General features: G+C 36.8%; 1 protein-coding gene and 1 long non-coding RNA gene across 2 annotated transcripts; one reads left to right on the forward strand and one right to left on the reverse strand.

Annotated features, from left to right (window-relative positions):
- Nucleotides 1–245: 245 nt before the first annotated feature.
- LOC148879802 (heavy metal-associated isoprenylated plant protein 39-like) lies at nt 246–2,084 on the reverse strand. Its single transcript, XM_088961503.1, has 3 exons — nt 1,593–2,084; nt 943–1,018; nt 246–835 (listed from the first exon to the last, which is right to left on the reverse strand). The coding sequence occupies exons 1-3, from the start codon at nt 1,596–1,598 to the stop codon at nt 483–485; spliced, it is 435 nt and encodes a 144-aa protein (XP_088817629.1). The 5' UTR covers nt 1,599–2,084; the 3' UTR covers nt 246–482.
- A 9,122-nt stretch (nt 2,085–11,206) lies between these two features.
- LOC148879803 (uncharacterized) lies at nt 11,207–12,942 on the forward strand. The gene is made up of 2 exons (XR_016104334.1): nt 11,207–11,525; nt 11,745–12,942. It is a non-coding gene; the product is annotated as an uncharacterized LOC148879803 (long non-coding RNA).
- Nucleotides 12,943–18,431: the final 5,489 nt, after the last annotated feature.

The raw sequence follows: 18,431 nt of genomic DNA on the forward strand, positions 1-18,431 counted from the left end.
CAGAACTCTTGTTTTCTCGAATTTCAATGATTTGATTCAGGACCGATTTCTTAAATCTTAACAAGCTCGTTAGCAGTGAGCTTCCCCAACGTAAAAATACCGGAATTAAACTAAATTATGACCAGGATCATAGGATGGGCTGATGATGGCCTAGAACTGCACCAGAGCTTGGAATTGGACGAGGATGCAGCCAAATTCAATTTGGCTGACTTTTCTCCCACTCGTATTGCTCAGGTGATAGAAAATTCCTACTAACAAATTCATTCATTCCAAAATTTATTTATGCTATCTAGTCTCTCTATACATTACACAACCCTGAACAGGGTGAACAATGAAAACCAATAATCCCACCATTAAAACTGTACATATTAGCCTCGCTGTTCTGGGTATCTCGCCTCAATATCGCCGTCGACAATACACTCGGAATTTCGAATCCATTAAGTCTCGGATTGTTCCTTTCCCCTTGCTTAAAAATCTAAGGATTAACAAATAACACAAGCATTTGGATTCTCTTCCACACTCTGGACATAGTAGTGAGTGGTCATGTGGGGATTATAAGCCTGGTAGGCCTTGACCAGGTTCTGGATCTGCTGCTCCACAGGATCTTTCTTGGGTTCTTCCTTCTTGGGATCTTTCTTGGGTTCTTCCTTCTTGGGTTCCTCCTTCTTGGGCTCCTCCTTCTTGGGCTCCTTCTTCTCAGGCTCTTTTGCAGGCCCTACAGAAACTATATCCGTGTGCCAGAGCTTGCGTAGCTTGCTCACCACGTCTACGGGATCCACGTCTCCGACGACTGTCAGTTTCTTCTCTTTCATGTCCATGGCGATGGAATCAATTCCTACAAATTCATAAAGGTGAAAAACGCAACAGTTATTTCGATAGCTCTCAAACTGAGATTTCTTACTTCAGTTCAATAAGAAAACAGGGTAAAGATCATCTTGATACCTGCAAGGCTAGAGACTGCCTTCATCGCCTTCTGCTTGGCCTTGTCATCATGTAAATCCAACTTCAGCACCACCTTCTGTATCAATTAAAAAAAACGAACAAAAAAATCTCAGTTAAGATCAAATCAAACTCCTGATGCAATCAAAGTTTCTGAAACTCCCACTGAATCAGAACAAAATGAAGTCCAACAAGAATCAGGAATCAAAGAATCGGATTTCATCGTCTGAAAAGGTTCTGAAAAGCCAAAACTTATAAAGTGGATATCCAGTACGATTCCGAAAGAGCTCCAAAAGCAAAAAGTGGAAAAAGTGAAACATTTCCCGACAGCAATAATCTGAGCTTCTCAAAGAACACACACTCAACAAAACATCGCAACAATTCCAAAATTAATCGCCGAAAGAAAAAACCCCTACCCTTTCCAGCAAAATGGGAAGAAAAGGAGGAAAGAAGAAAACCATCCAAAAAAAATCATGAGATTCCTCAAGAAACAATTCAAAAGCCCACGAAAAATCCATAAATCTACCTGCCCACAAGCCAAATCCCATCACACAGGAAAAAAGAAATATTCAGACCCCAGAAACATTAATGCTTATAATAAACAATCAAACCAAGAAATTAAAGCGAATCAAGACTGAAAAGAGATATCTGACCTTCATGTTTTCGGAACTTCAGTGATCTGACCAGGAAATGAGACGGTAATTGCAGAACGAAGATTGAAAAACAATAAATATTAAGCACAGAATAAGAAATCAGGAACTAAGATGTAGACGAGAATAAGAAGACGACGACGACAAAGAGAAGCCTGAGACGAGGCGGATGGCTTGCTGAACCAGCGATATATAATAGACGGGTTTGGAAAGGAGAAGAAAATCAGTCAACGGAGCTGATTGACGGAGATAGAGAGAGAGAAGAGCAGCACACAGTGATTCAGTGAATCTAAGGCAGTTTCTACAAAGACACGGCAAGGCAGGCAACTTATGTATAGTCGTGCCCGTACAATATATATGGATGGAAGCGGTGAAGAAGCTCTCTCGAACACTTAACCATCCCGAGTCCCTCTTTTTTGACACCCTCTCACTCCTTCATCAGGCCGCCAGTCAAGTCTCCATATTTTGTTCCTTGACCTAATGGTCAAGTCACCCTTCTGTTTCACTGTGACGCGCATTTAGTATAAACTAAGATCGTCCTACATCTAAGCCGTTAGATCTCACAAAAAGCTTGTATTATTGACAAAAACGAGGCCCCCACACACTATAGGAACTTTGGACGGTTGCGGCCTTTACACGTCATGCATTAGCGGATAACATAGATGACAGATTGAGCGAGGAGGGAAAGAGAAATTTGGAATTGTGGTTTTGGACTTCTTTTGATATCGACTGTCCGATGGGCCTTAGATTGATAGATGGGGTTGGATGTGATCCGAGAGGGACCAGTGGCACAGTTGCGTTGCGCTTCGATTCGTGGAACTGGAGCAGACGTCCTTTCTCTGAGATGTCAGCACGTAAGCTGTACCGTGCACGTGGAGACGTTGAGTCTCCTGTGGTGGAGAGATTTTTCACGAGCATTTCCGCAAGGCAGCGTTTGTTTCTGTCTGAAGAAAATGGACGAAATGGAAAACAAAACATTGGCCGTAAAAGAGGTGGAAATTTGAAATATTTTAAACTTATTTTTCTGGTGACAAATTAACCGTGTATCGGTATCTTGGTGAACTATGAGTCTACGATGCACGTAAAGAAGTATTTTGCCACGTGGCTAACTCGGGAAAACCAGAAAAGGACTAACCAGCACTTCCTTCTGAAGTCTTCCTTTTCCCCGATTGATTACGAAAAAGCCATCGACTAGTCGACTGGCAGTGGTAGCCATTCGAGGTTCATGTGCTTCAGAAGGAGAGCAGACACCGGAGACTATCTCAGCCTCAGCCCTCAGGTGGCCGTTGTTGATGCCTTGATACCGATAAAGAAATAAAAATCCAAATATTATTTTATTTTTATATCTTGATCCGATAAGTTGGTCCTGGAGCTCCATCATATCGTTGGAGACAAAACTCTTGCAGAGGTTTGTCGTAGGCGGATGTAGCCTTTTTTTCGTTCCTTGTATGCGTCCACCGCCCCTGGAAGTGAAAAGTGAAAACCCTGGACTACCAGTCTACCAATAATTCAGTGAAAGAGAAGGGTGTCCCATCCTCTCTTACCAATGATACGTCCACAAGCGGATGATCCGGAGTTCGGACTAGGGGCTGTTAATGGGTCGGGTTAAAGTAAACCAAGGTTGATAATCTGATCCTATGAGATCGTGTTTGGGAGTATGTTTGGGTCAGGATATTTGATGCCTTTGGTCCATGTCGGGTTTGGGTTTCATAATCTTGACCCGCCAGGAGCCTTTTTTTTTTTTTTTTGCTTTTTGCTTTTTTCCACATCTAAATAGAAATGTCCTCAAAAGCCATGCTGAGATAGAATACTAAGTACCTTGTACATTGTACTTTGGCTTTGGGGCAGTGATACTTGAGGGACTCAACTTTCAATTACATACAGCAGTTTTAGTAGGGTGAACATGGGTCCGTTCCGTTTGGTTTCACCACAGAACTTGGAATCAAACTTGTAGGGATCGGCTTCAAGTATTTGAATCCATAATTTATCTTGTGAAGATCGGTTTCAGGATTGATTTTGATTTTGGCGATTTCGATGTTGGTTTCAGGGTCTTTCCTTGGAATCTGTTTTTTCTTTATTCTCTCACTAAAAAAATGAAATTAGTTATTTAAAAACTTGATTTTCAATAAATATAATATATAACTTATAACTTAATGTTTTTATTGATTAAATTGAGTAATTTAATATATAAATTATCATAATTAATATATAGTTATCATAATTTAGGTGTTGTTTGGATAGACTTCTACTTCTGTATTTTTAAAAATAGCAAAGAATAAAATACTTTTATTTCGGTTTTTTTTTTTTGAAAACCATTTGAGTAAAAAATTTGAAAAGTATCTTCCAAAACAAAAAGTATCATTTTTTGTTTGGCAAAAGCACGTCTGTTTGTACTTTCAATGGTTTTGGGGTACTCTAGCAGGTGTGAGTCAAGGTATAGTCGAGATTTTTATTGAAGGGTGGTCAAATGCGTTCGCATGAAAATGAAAGCACAACTTTGCCAAAAAGCATGAAGTATAAAAAGCTGACTTCGTGCTTTAGGGTTTTTTCATACTTTTAAAAGTATGAAAGCAAAAGGTATAAAGTACATAACCCATACCCTATGTTGTGCTTTTCATACTTTTATACTGTCATAAGTACGAAAGTACTTTATAAAAGTCTTTCCAAATAGGGCCTTAAATTTTGTAAATATTATCTTATTTACATTACTTGTTGTACACACTCAAATATTAAAATAAAAACAAATGATCAAATCACTTAGGCTATGTTTGATTTGAGGGAACATGTAGAGAAAGGTAAGAAAACCTACACAAGATTTGTAAAGGTTTCCCCATTTTTCTTTCAAACCAAACACAGCCTTAAGTAATTCAATGGCCAAGTGACACCATGGCCTTTATACCAATAAGTGCTTGGGTTCAAATCATCATTTCCTCAAAAGTATTTTGTGGTTTATTTCAAGACAACTTTGGTTCCAAGATCAGTTCCACTAAGTCCAATTTATCGGGTCAGTTTGGATAGGGTAAACCCTTAAACCCTAATTCCAAGAATTTGGAATCAACCTTACCATATAACAGATTGGATACGGTTGGTTAGAGGCATCTTCGAGGTCTATTCCATTAAGTTCCAAGTAGAACCTACCCTTTATGCTCACCCCTACAATTTAGTATCCTAAATGTTCATAAATATACACTTAAGTCCAATCTCCTTAAAATAAAAATGAAATTATGAATATGCTCATGTTCAGGTTCTCTTTTCCATTTACTTTTATCTTTGGATGCAAATAGTGATGACAAAAAATTTTGATGGGTGATGCATTTGTATGGGCACAGAAACCAACATGTAAGCATTGCTCAATATTTATCCATCCTCATCGTGTTGAGGCTTCACTAGAGAATTCCTATTTCCAAATATTTTTACTGAGGCTTAGTTTGTAAGGAATACGAATACAGAGCCTTAGGAATGCAAAATACATATTTGTATTTATACTCCTTCCAAACTGAGCCTTAGGTGCAGACTTCAATTGTTATGTTATTTTGTGAATTGACCTCCTTTTATGCTACCCTTGAATTGTGTTCGAAGGTAGCAAAAGAGAAATAGTAAAAGAAAGGGAATATAAATATAGGAATTTTAGTAATTTTTACCTTCATCATAAGGTCAATTAATGAAATTAAACTAAACTGTATATTTCTAAAATTTTAAAATATTAAAATGTCGCACATGAAAGTTTAGACCCTTAAGGCTATGTTTGGTTTAAAGGAAAAGGTAGGGAAGGGAAAGAAAAGACAAGGAAACCAATACAAGTATTGTAAAGGTGTTTCTATGTCTTTTTCTACATTTTACTTCAAACCAAACATAACCTAAATGTCACTAGCCCAAAGGTTATAATTATGGGTGTGGTCAAATGGCTGAATGGGAATAAACCCATACCGAACCTGATCCACTAACCATAACCCGGACCCCAGACCGTATTGTACCATCCAAACCCGATCTTACCAAATGGAAAAGGGCAGATCGAACAATTAGGAGAGACTACTACTACTACATCCCACTTCAGCAAAATTATTCCTTTGTCTGGAACCTGAGACCTACTAGCCATATGGGAGTGGATGCCAACAACCACCCTTGTGATGGTAGATTAATCCCCATCTTACTTTTGGGTGGCACTGGTCCGTTTGGCCATGGAAAGTTAGGTTGCAATCCAATCCAAGCTAGTACAATATGAGAAGTAGTTTGTTGAATTTCTCCAACGACATGATAACCTATATTGGAGCTAAAATCTAAGTTCTGTTTTTCTCTCTCCTATCATGTAAAGAAAAAAGGGTTGATGTAAACTATGAATTGGAAGCAGATAAACCAATCCCTTGAATCATTCCATTCCACGTCAAATCAATAGGTAGAATCTGGCAGGGAAGCTCTCTAGGCTCTATTTGGGAAGAGGGCAAGTACGAATATATTCAATGCAAAACTTATATGATCCATATTTAGATTTGCAATCTTTGAAGGCATTCTGAGGTTCAGTTTGGGAAGAATGTAAATACAAAAATGTGCATTGCAAATATATAGGATTTTACATTAAACATATTTGTATTTGCACTTTTTTCAAATACAACATTGGGCTCAACTTGGGAAGAGTATAAATACAAATACAAGTTTTCCAAACTTAATACACCAGGTTTGTGCTGTACATATTTGTATTTACATTTTTTTTTTAAATTGAACCAGAGTTTGGAAAGAGTATAAATATAAATATGTAAAGTGCAAAACCTTATATTTTGTATAAATATAAATACATATAAAACAATACAAAATACAAGGTTTTCCCCTGTACATATTCTTTTCAAACTGAGTCTTAACAAAAAATTTTAACTTTGTTAAATCTGCACCTGATCCAATTATATAAATGAGTCATCCAAATCATACTTCAAGACTCCTTTCACAACCTAACTAGAATATTTCCACTATTTTTTTCTTTTGTCGATTTTAAAATGTACAGTCCCAAGAAAAAAGTGCAATATATCAATAAAAAAAAAAAAAAAAAAACAGAAAAAGCCCACAAGCCTAATCAATCAATCTCATGAAATTCATTGTGGTGGTGCAGTAAGTAGCCAGGGCCTGAGCTAGGATTTACTTTTAAAGGGGGCCAAAAAGTAATAAATATGGATAAGAAAACAAAAGATTATTTAATATAGATTGGAGGATCAAAATATAAATAAGGTTAAAATGGATATTATAGGGATTTTCAAGTCATAAGGGGGGCCATGGCCCCCACCTTCCAACCCCTGGCTCCGCCCCTGTACGTAGCCAATTGTAAGAAATCTATATACCGGGTCCCAATAGAAAATAGTATTATATATACCTAATATATGTACACATATGTACGATGTACATGATTTTTAAAGCTAGAGGCGTTATCCATTCTATATTCAAATGTCCATATAATAATATTTTCAATATTTTTCTCAAAACTACAATGGCTATGGACAGTGGGATGATGAAAATTCTTAATCAGCGTGACAAACCAAGCCCGTGCAATTCCAAAATATCTACAACCAAAAGGAAATATTCTCTCCTTGTGTTTTTGAAAAGTGAATTGTTTGGATTTAGCTTGGGCTGGGCTTCAGATGGTCAGTTTAGAAGCTACATCAGATTGGGCTGGATCATTAGCCCAAGTTGCCACCTTAAATACTATTTTACTTATAACAAATTTTATATTATGTATTTAAAAAAAAAAAGATAATGCAAAGTTATCAGGGTTAGACTAGATGAAAAATTAGCAAGCTCACTGGGTCACTGTTTTCATAGCTGTTCACCCGGCGTAAACTGGTTTTGTTTTTGTAAACAAAAAACATTTGCTATATTAAAAAATAATATAATTTTGTTAATGTGGCTATCATTTTCGTTTTCAAAAACAAACCCAACTGTATCGCCGAATACCCCTAAATGGTCACTGGATCACTGATTTACCTGTTCAACTGTTTGTATTAAACAAAATTTTCTTACACTAATTATATATTTGAATGTTGTCACATTGGAAATTCAGTTATGATTATGGAAAAACTTTAGCTGTTGGGACCAATAACATAAGCTGTTGTGACAGTTTTTGGAAATACCACGTTACATGAGACTTTGGGCCCCAAACAGACAAAGTTAATCATTAATTATGGGTGTTCGTCACGTATAAATATGATGATTACAAAAGCACCTTGACAATTCTGACCATTCGAATCAAACGGTTAGTCCGTTTTGATAAAAAAATAAAAAAATATTTAAATAATTAAAAAATAAAAAATCGTCAAAACCGTTGAACCAAGGTTTTTAAAACTGGTCAAATGGCCCGACCATTTGAATCAAATGCTCGGCTGTTCTGACAGAAAAATAAAATAATTCAAAAAATAAAAAAACAGTCAAAACCGTTTGAACAGTTAACCACCTGGTTTACCAGTTTACTGACCAAAATCAATGGTTTTAGGGGGAAATCCGGTTTTTGGGGAAAATGGAACCAGTTGACCGGTTCTCAGTTTTTCTAATCCAACCATCCGGTCCAATCCGGTTTTAAAAGCCATGCATTGAACAGTGTGAAAGATTTAACCGCCTGGGTCAATAATTTACTAACCAAATCAAAGTTTTTTTGCCAAAATTCAATTTTGACACAAAACAGATCCGGTCACACAACTGATTCCCCATTTTCCAGTCCGACAGTCCGGTCCAATCCGGTTTTGAAAACCATGCTAGATTGATTGAGCGGTTAAGAGCATGTAGATATGGCGATTTGGAAGGATACGGCTTCACTTGACGAAGCTGGAATTAGACTTGAGCCTAATCCCCCTTCCACGTAGATGTGGATGAAATAAAAATGAATCGTGCCAAGGGTGAGGCTGGTTAAGTTCAAACATTTTGCTTGGATGTGATGCTTGAACTGATCCCACTCTTTTTGACTGATTGGCCCTTTAAGTGCTACTTCTCTCTCTTTCAATTGACCCAACCATTTAAATAAGTCAATGGTCAAATAGGTCAAATATTTGAGCCTCTAGACTAACAGTTTGCTGATTTATTTGACTATTGACCACATGATCACTATCAATACAAATTTGAATCGATGATTCAAAATGCTGATTCACAATGCAACACACTACAATGTTATTATACCAAATATGTCCAAGATAATGGTCGGACCGGGTCGGGCTCTGGCCGGGTTTTTATTCTTTATTAATAGAAAAGCGTTAGGCCCGAGCCCGAGCCTGATCCGACCAGTGGGCCTACAACTTGGGCCCAAGCCCGCCCCTGATAAAAAGCCCGAGCCCGAAGTCCGACCTAATAAAAGAAATTTGAAATTTTTCCTATTCAAATGAATATTATCTATTTTAATTAAGATGTTTTTTCCCCTTATTTAAATAAACAATGGGCCTACAAGTGAATCAACAACCGTCTTAAATCAAAAAAATTTATTCAAATGGACATCACATAGGGTTTTTACTTAGGTTTAACTATAGGTCGGGCCGGATCGGGCTTGGGTCAAACTATTTTGACAAAACTTGAGCCCGGTTTGAATTTTATGCAGGCCGGGCTTTTTGGCCCAAGGATAAGCCTACAGGCCAAAAAGCCTGTTCAAGCCCGTTCGGAGGCCAGGCCGGCCCATGAACAGATCTAGTTATCACTGTTTTATTTCTATTCTCTCTCTCTTGTTTTTTTTTTTTTTTTTTGTATTTGGTGATCAAATCCCCCGTGGGGGACGTTTGAGTGGTAACAGGATTCGAGTACCCGTCTCTACTGGAACGAACCAGCTAGCATACCAAATTACCCGTCTCTACTGGGACGAACCAGCTAGCATACCAAATTTTATGCAGCGCCTCACTTTACCCGCCTCCCTGTATTTGGTGGTAACAGGATTCGAGTACCCGTCTCTACTGGGACGAACCAGCTAGCATGCCAAATTACCAATTAAGGAGCCACCCTTCAATTGGCCTGTTCTATTTCAATTCAGTGAAATAAAGAACTAATCATGATCTTATGAATGCAGAACTGTACTGTGAAATAAAAACGTGAGTCCAATGCATCAAAGAAATAGTTGTTTGTGGACATAGTTATGTGTACAGCAGGCTTTTATATTCACTTCGTTCATGGTAACAGACTTGGAAGCTTTGTAGCCCATAAATTGGCAAAACGGAGTTAAAAGAGTCAGATTTTATTTCTAGAGGGCCCATTAAAGAAATCACATGCCTATTTATTTTGTTATTATTTCACGATAAAGATATCACATGTAACATCTCACCTTTTCACTGATACTATAATATATTTTTTACATCATAACATTAAGCTTGGTTCTTATGCCTCGTCCGTTTTTCTCTTCTCAACACCTCCTCTTTCCAATTCATCTAAGCTATTAGTATTAAGAGTTTAAGATTAAGGGGGTATTCATTTTTTGGATTTCGAGAGGGGGAAAATTGGTTAATTAGATTTTGGTTTTTGTTGATCAAGAATAAATTCCATGTTTTTTTTTCAGATTTATGTAGAGAATAGGAAAAGTTTATTTTTCTGAGTATCACTTATTCTGGGAAGTAGCCAACACTTGAATGGGACAAAAATACCCCTTTTAATAATAGATTTTTATGGCTAAAATGATCATTACCTTATTTGCATAAAAAATTAAAGAACATGAACAAATGCACTTACCTGAATAAGTGTTTTCCAAAAAAAACTTGCCCAGATAACTGTATTTATTTGGATAATAATTTAAAGTAAACGACCCCCAAAACTCTCTCCATCTGAAATAAGCACCATCATCATAGAAGTAAAGCCACAGAATGAAACGGTTCATTCCAATTTCCAAATTACGCCCAAACCCCTGAGACATGACTACGGATATGCTATGAACCAGGAGTGTGCAACAGGTTTCAAAACCCAATCAAGTCTGTTGTGTACGGCTCACAGATGTGTTCACTGATGATTGGATTAGATAGCCCGTTCTATACGAAGTGTTTTTGTAGCAGATCCCAACTCATTAGACATCAAACCCGTAGTCCCTACGTTCACTCATGATTGTTATAAGGAATGCCAGAATGCAGCCTAAATTGGCCTGTCGTCTCTTATCAGGTCCAAGCCACGTCTGGGCCTGAAATTTGTAGGGAAGGCTTAGGCCCAAATTGGCCTGAAAGCCCAAACACATCTTGGCCCATGTAATAATAGGCCCATCAGCACCCCAACTCTCTAAATCATCTATTGGCTATGGGGTTGACAACGAATGCCCATTGTCCAATAAAGAGCACACAATCAATTGATTCACAGGCTCTCTAATAACAGGATCGTTTTTATTTTTGATAAAACTTTGAAAATTTTTTGTTGAAAAAGGGAAAGAATAACATAGATATGGGTTTTTATGTTTTATCAAAATCACTCTGTTTATCTTGTTGTTAATTGTTGTTATTATTGTTGTTGCTGTCATTTTAATTTTTAGGAACCTCATGTCAGTGATCTTTAGTTTTCCAAAACTTACCATCCTTAGAGCACTGTTACTATTCATTAACAGAAATTGTCCCTGTCCATAGATACAACTTTCATGGCCAAACTGCCCCTGAATGGGCAAGTTGGCCTTATTAAACATATTTTTAATAATAAGCCCTAACGTGAACAGGTTAGGATGCTGGAGATTCCCAATCAATTGTTTGAATTCTTTCCTCGCACATGGGTTCACATCCTTGAGCCACTTCATCGCCACCGTCCCAAGGCGTTCTTTTCCAAGCATCTCCGCGATGCGCAGAAGAACAGGTCCTTGAGCTGAACGGGGAAAATGGGCAGAGGGGTTTACCTACCCAGAGCAGGTCCTTCAGTTGTCATTGTATTTTCAATTCGTGAGAGCATGGTTGGGCGTGATTTTCTTCCCAGGGGATTTGGAATCGTGATAAGGCGGCCTTTGGTCTTGCAGCTACACAAGACAGAGGGGTAGGTGGAGTACGCTGAATTTCTTCACTTGCCAAAGAGGAGATTTACAAATTTTTCCAGTTCGTAAGGAAATTCAGGACGAAATGATGGAATAACTGGGAAGACAAAACAAATTTCTCCTCTGTCTCCGATAAGTGTCAATGGTTATTGTTAGGAATTCTTGTTTTGAATTTGAACATGGTTGAATTTGTGGCTGAAGTTTGTGATTTGATGTTTCAGATAGTATTTTTTGAGGATGAGAAGCATTGACGTGACAAAATGTTGGCCATTCAGCGGAGATGGGAAGGAGAAGAAGAAAGAAGAGATTGAGAAATTTCTTCTGTCGTTAATGTGTTCGAAATATCGGTGGTGGAAGGACAAGCTCGAATTGGTGAGATCTAAGGCAGCGTCAACGAGAGCCGCCGTTCCATCGTTGTCTCCTCCACCGTGGATCGTGGATGGAGAACCTGCAAATGAACAGACTGGTAACGGGCTCACACCACAGAGCCTAGTGTTTCCCGCAACACTTCTCAATCGAGTTCCTTAGCACTCCAATCCAAACAAAATCCAAATGAGTAGCGGTGACATCGCTAAAACCAAACTTCAGTTACTAGGTTTCAATTGGAAAAACCAAAAGGGGTGGATATTCTGGTGAGCATCCAGCGGTGGAAGCTTGAACAAAGTGGATTTTCTGGTGAGAATTTAGTGGCAGAGGCTTTTGCAAAGTAAATTTTTTTGTGAGAATCTAGTGGCAGGAATCCAACAGCAGTGACAATGAATTGTTCTTTCTTTACTCTAAAGAGAAAAACAAAAACTAGCGTTAGATCCTTTTTGTGTGGCATGTTGAAGAAAAAGAGGAAAAGAGAGAAATCGAAATACTGTGCATATTTCTTAGAGTTCATCAAATGACTGGAACTTTCTGATCTATCTTCCGATCGAGCAGAAATTTGGATAGTAAGTGGATGACTCATTTTTCTTCATTCTGAACGGCCGGATCTTTGATCGGAGTACCAGTTATTTGAGGTCAAACAGAAGCAATTCATAATTGTTCAGAAAAAGAAAATATCTCACGGTAGTCTTCATCAATTACTCTGATTAATGGTCATTTGTGGTTAGATTTGGCTGAAATTTGGTGGGATTGTTCGAAAATTACAGGCTTACGATCTGAATGGTGGAGACCTGATTTGGAGTAGTGAAGGTCTCCATGTTGTGGCCTGAATAGTAGCCGCATTTGTGAGTTTTTCTGACTGTTATTTTCCACCGCTTTTGGTATTCTCGTTTGTATATTTGAGAATCTGTATTTACTTTAAGTTTGTGAGCATATTGTGGTGTTTGAGTTGCTGCAATTGTTACCTCAAATTATTATTGGAGATTTTTTGTTGGATCTCCTTAGCCCCGTGGTTTTACCATTCACATTAGAGGGGTTTTCCACATTAAATATCGTGTGTGTCTCTCTTTGCTTGGAATTGTGGTATTTTATAACTTGCTTGAAATTGTGTTATCTGAATATCAACAAGTTTTTTTTTTTTTTTTTTGAGAAATAATTTGTGGATAAACTTAGTTTCTTCCCAACAAATTCGACCTATCAGATTGGCGACCTATACACAATTCATTTTTTTCAATTATTCTCGAGGGAGATTCTCTTAAGCTGTTGAGAGTTTGTTGCACCCTGACTCTCATTTTTTCAAGATACGAGGATAAGCAAAAATACCAATTGACAGAAGTTGTTCCAATTTAAAGTTTTTGATTCATCAGTCATTATAATTATAGACGGCACTAACAAAGATAGAGTGACAGAGGTAGAAAAAAAAAAAGATTTTCATTCTCCGTCTCTATTGAAGATTGTAAACTCCTCATGCTCAGCATCCCTCACTCCTCAGTTCGTTGTACCACTCGTGGAGCTAACCTTGCACAGCACAAATTGGCGAGGCATGTACTTTCTGTTTTTCTCTTTTTACTAGATCTTTACCTCCAGACTTTCTTATCGATAATATTGATATTCTGTATTCAGATTGTAATACCGAGCAGGTTTCTTAATGAAAGTGAACTGATGACAGGCTTGATTGCCTAAGAGAGAGAGACCTATACACAATTCTTGATCTAATAATCCTCTAACTCGCCATATTACAAAAAAGAGTGTTTTCTTTTCTCTTGAAAGATACAATAAAAAAAGAGCATTGATTTGGTCAATTTTTTCATCGATAACTAGGGTTGTGTTCGATACTATTGCTAATTTCTGCATCAAACATTTTGGGTTCATCAATAAAAATTGATATACAAACTGGGTGTTTATGAGTGTTTTGGAACTGTCGGTCACCTAGATGGCCAAGACCATTCAGCCTTGGAACTGTTTAGGCAATTGGTTCTGTTTCACATTTAACCCGTTTTTTTATCAAAAACCATTGACTTGGTTAGTGATCCGCTGGTGTAGATAATTAAATTGTCAACCCATTTGACCTAGATAATTTTTTTTGACTGCCTTTTATTTTAATTATTTATGTTTTGAATTGGAAAAGATCGTCCATTTAAACTGAATGATCAAACTACTAACCTGAAAACCGATGGCCAAAGCAATTCAATTCGTAGTCAGTTTTTTAAACATTGGTATTTATAGTTGAAATGAGCATGCCATAAAAATGCATACATATAAATTTGATCCTTGGCTACATTTGATTGTAATGCAATTTTATTTACACTAATACAAATAAAAATGCATGAAAGTGTAAATGTAAAGAACTCAAATTCTTATTTAATTTTGTTTTGGACTATATAGATGCATGGGGAATGCAACCGAACAATTATAGCTGAAATATCAAATTAATGTTTCTGACTGAATTGACTCTCAATGTTTTTCACCAATAATGATATAAAATACAACCAAAAGCAATAATGATATAAAATACAACCTAAAGTTACTGCTTTGCCTTTTTTTAATTTTGAATTTTTATTATCAAATCGCATGTTGATCGACAATCCATCTGAATGTTAATTTGAAAAGAACATAAATACAAATATATAAAAAAATATAAGGTTTTAATCATATTTGTCTTTATACTCTTTCCAAACTGAGTTTTAAAAGGGCTGAACATGGTATAGCTTTGAAAATTTTCTGTTTGTCCATTGGTTTAGATATACCAACTCTGTATATGCTAGTAAGGCATGTCAATTTAAAATTCGAATAAACCAACAGAAAAACAACTGTTGCTTTCGTGGCTGTACCTTTCTGTTTCTGCAATTTTAATTTTCATATTAAAAAGGAAAAATAGCAAAGAGCAAATATCTGTTGTGAATACATGTGTATGAACCTGACTACTTAACCGATCATGAATGAATATACTATTTTTGCGACTTGAATGTGTCGCATCCAAGGCTATTACGTGTGTATCCAGTCATGACTCATGAGCGAAAACGCCAGTAGTATCCCATGCGTAGGGAACATTGACATATTCATATTCACTCATGATTGGATATGTAACTTCTTAGACAGTCTGCAGCGGATTCCCATCTTTTGAAATTGTTACCCTTTTTTTTTCTTTTTTTGCTTTTTTATTTTTTGGATTAATCAAGTGGTTGAACTGGGTATGGTTGGATTATTCTACGTGTGAAGCCTAGGGGTGATCATTTTCAGCTGACCTCGTCTTGGGTCCATCTGGCCTATCCTCCTCTCCCCATATGCATATTGTTTACGGTCTGATTAAGTGTGGCTTGGAAAAGATCTCAGATCAAATCGGTAAATTATGATTTGAGAAATTTTTAAATTGAATCAACCTGTTTTAGTCTAGAAATCAAACCAACCAAAACTGTTTTATTACGGTTTGGGGACTTTGGATCATTCTATGATTTTTTTTTGGCTTAATCTAATTAGAAAGCCCAAATAATTCTCTAAAAATTTAAAATTTAAAACTTTTATTTATTACTTTATTATAAAATAAAGAATTCATTATATATTTATAATTTTATGCATTTCATTTAGATGTATTATATATATATATATATATATATATATATATATATATATATATATATATATATATATATATATATATATATATATATATAGTTTTAAATTTACAGTTTAGTTCGATTTATAAAATTCAATAAACCAAACATAAACCATAAACCATAAATTTAAACATTCTCAAACCAAACCAAACCCTTTATAGGTGTAAACCAAACCAAACAACAAAATGGATTTGGTTCAATTTAGTTTTGTGGTTTGAACCATATAATGAGCACCATGGCATATGTATATATGTTATTATATATTTTATATTATTTATATATTTTATATATAAATATTATAATATGATATCGATAGTCCATATTATATAACGTTTTATATTAAATAATGTATAAAATAAAATTTAGATTGGACTTGTAATCAGGCTCGACCCAACCTGAACTTATGTTTAACGCCTGAAACCTAGATTGGGCTGTGGGGTTGGGCCCAGGCTATAGTGCAAAGATCAACCTAGGCTCAATCCTTGATCACCCTTAGGCTATGTTTGGTTTGAAGGAAAAGGTAGGAAAAGGAAGTGAAAAACAGGGAAACCAATACAAGATTTGTAAAGGCCTCCCTACATTTCCCTTTCTTTCCCTATATTTTCCTTCAAACCAAACATAACCTTAGTGTGAGGCTGTGACCCGGTCACAAAGGGTTTAGCTGCTAAACATGAAGACTAGTTGTCATTGGAGTTTGAATGTACTAGACCCTCCAATTAACAACAGTAAGATTTAATAGGTGTGGCTCTCTCTCTCCCCTGTGTGAGTTATTCCTCTATTTGTTTTGGGAAAATTATAGATTGATATCCTGTGCTTTTTAGGGTTGTGACATATAGGTACGTTGAATTTTTAAATATGGCACTTGAGTACCTTAAACTCCCAAAAATAGACACCACAAACACAAAAACTCCCTTCTAACAACCTTCCAACATGATATGCGCCTGCACATATAGGTGGTGGATCTTCCACATGATGTACAGATATGGATCATGTTAGAACATGTTGGAAATGATTTTTATTGGGCCGGAGATCCAGGCTCTTAAGTCCGCTATCTATGGGTGATCATCTCAGCCTAACTTGAGTATGCCCAAGCTTACATTAGGCTTGCAAGTTTTAGAGCCTTGCATGGGCCTAATTCTTCAAGCATAGAACGCTTATGCCAACAAAATGTGCTCTAACACCCACCACAATATTTGACACCACACATCTCATACATGGCGGGCTGGAATCACGCCCCGCCCAATAAGGGTGTCACTGGACCGGTTTTGGATTGGATTCCATCTAGTCCAAAACCAATTTGGATGGATTGGACCAATCCAATCCAAAATATTTATTAATTATTAGATTAGATTGGATCTGATTCATCCGTAATAAATTTATATTGGATTGGGTTGGATTAAGCCAATATCTGATCCGTTGAGATAAGATAAGAATATAGGTGTCAATGGATCGGGTTTGGATTGAAACCTATCTAAAGTAAAACAAATTTGAACACATTGGACAATCTAGACATTGAACTGGACCATTCCAAAATGGTTCAAATCATTCATTGAATTGGACTAGACTTGGTCCATTTGTAATGGACTAAAAAAGTGACTTCAAGTTGGTTTTTTTTTCAGTACTTCTTGAAAAAGTACTTCTCAAAAAAAAAAGGGGCAAACCAGTCCCTAATATTTTTTTATAATACCTAAAATACCCCCGCACAAGGGTTATACTTCCTTCTCCATTCATTCGAACATCTCTACTACCAGGTAGTGGCGCACCAGTTGCAGGTCCATCGGTAACCATCGGTGGTGAGGAAAAGTGGCCGGCGGACCTGTCGTTAGTTCTCAAATCTGGGATCAAATACACGGCAACAGAGATTGAACTCTGGGATCGAAACCCATATTTGGTTGCTGGTGTGCAGCCTTGCCACTTATTGTTCCTATTTTTTCTTCCTCAGTCCTCAGCTTTGCCACAGAGATCGAACTCTGGGATCGCAAATCTGTTTCTTCTTCCTTAGTCATCGTTCTTGTTCAACGCCACCATCACCACTATTGCTGGTTTGAACCTGCCGCTGCAACGACGATGATGAATAGGGAAAGGGAAAGAGTGAAGACTAAGGAGAATAAGAAGAATAATAAAAGAAGAAAGAGAGATGGTGTGGGAGAAAAAAGAGAGATAAGAGATTGGAGGTGGAGATTGGATTGGATTCACCGCCGCCATTGGTTCTGTGTCATGAGGAAGATGATGAACAGTGGATTTCGGGGGCATTCTGAAGAAGAAAAGGAAGAAGAAGTAGAGATGTAGAAGGAGGTCAGAGTAATTATTATTTATTGATTATTAAGATTATTTTATTATTATTATTATTAATTAGGATTATTTATAATTATTATTTATTATTATTATTATTATGATTGTTATTATTATTATTATTGGGTTCACATGGCGATTCACGTGTGGGTCCATGTGGATTCTTAGTTAAAATGTATAGCATAACATGTGAAAAGCATTGTATATATGTACGAGTGAAGTGGGGGCTAAAATTGTCATTTGTGTCAATATAAGCACTTATGGGGAAAGTAGCTTACCAAACATCCCTAGCCCAATAATTGCTTATAAACATAATAAGTGATTTGGAAAGTGGGCTACAAACAACCTTAAGTGGTTAAAATAAGTACTTTTAAGAAGTACTTGTGCAATAAGTGATTTGCAACAAGTACTTCTTTTAACAATTACTTAATCATCAAACATGCCCTGGATCAGATTGGACCAAATCAAGTCCAATTGGCAGCCCTACCACCCAGGTGCCCAGCCCTTGATCACCTTGCATATCCCGTTATTATTGAAATGAAAGAATTAGAAAGCATGGCGAGATATGATTGGATGGTTCATGTAGCAACAAATGCATTCTCTATCATTATGTCTTGCCCTAGTGTCCTACTC

This window comes from Nelumbo lutea, chromosome 1 (assembly GCF_056320005.1).
Source record: "Nelumbo lutea isolate HS-2025 chromosome 1, American lotus-T2T, whole genome shotgun sequence".
NCBI classification, from domain to species: domain Eukaryota; kingdom Viridiplantae; phylum Streptophyta; class Magnoliopsida; order Proteales; family Nelumbonaceae; genus Nelumbo; species Nelumbo lutea.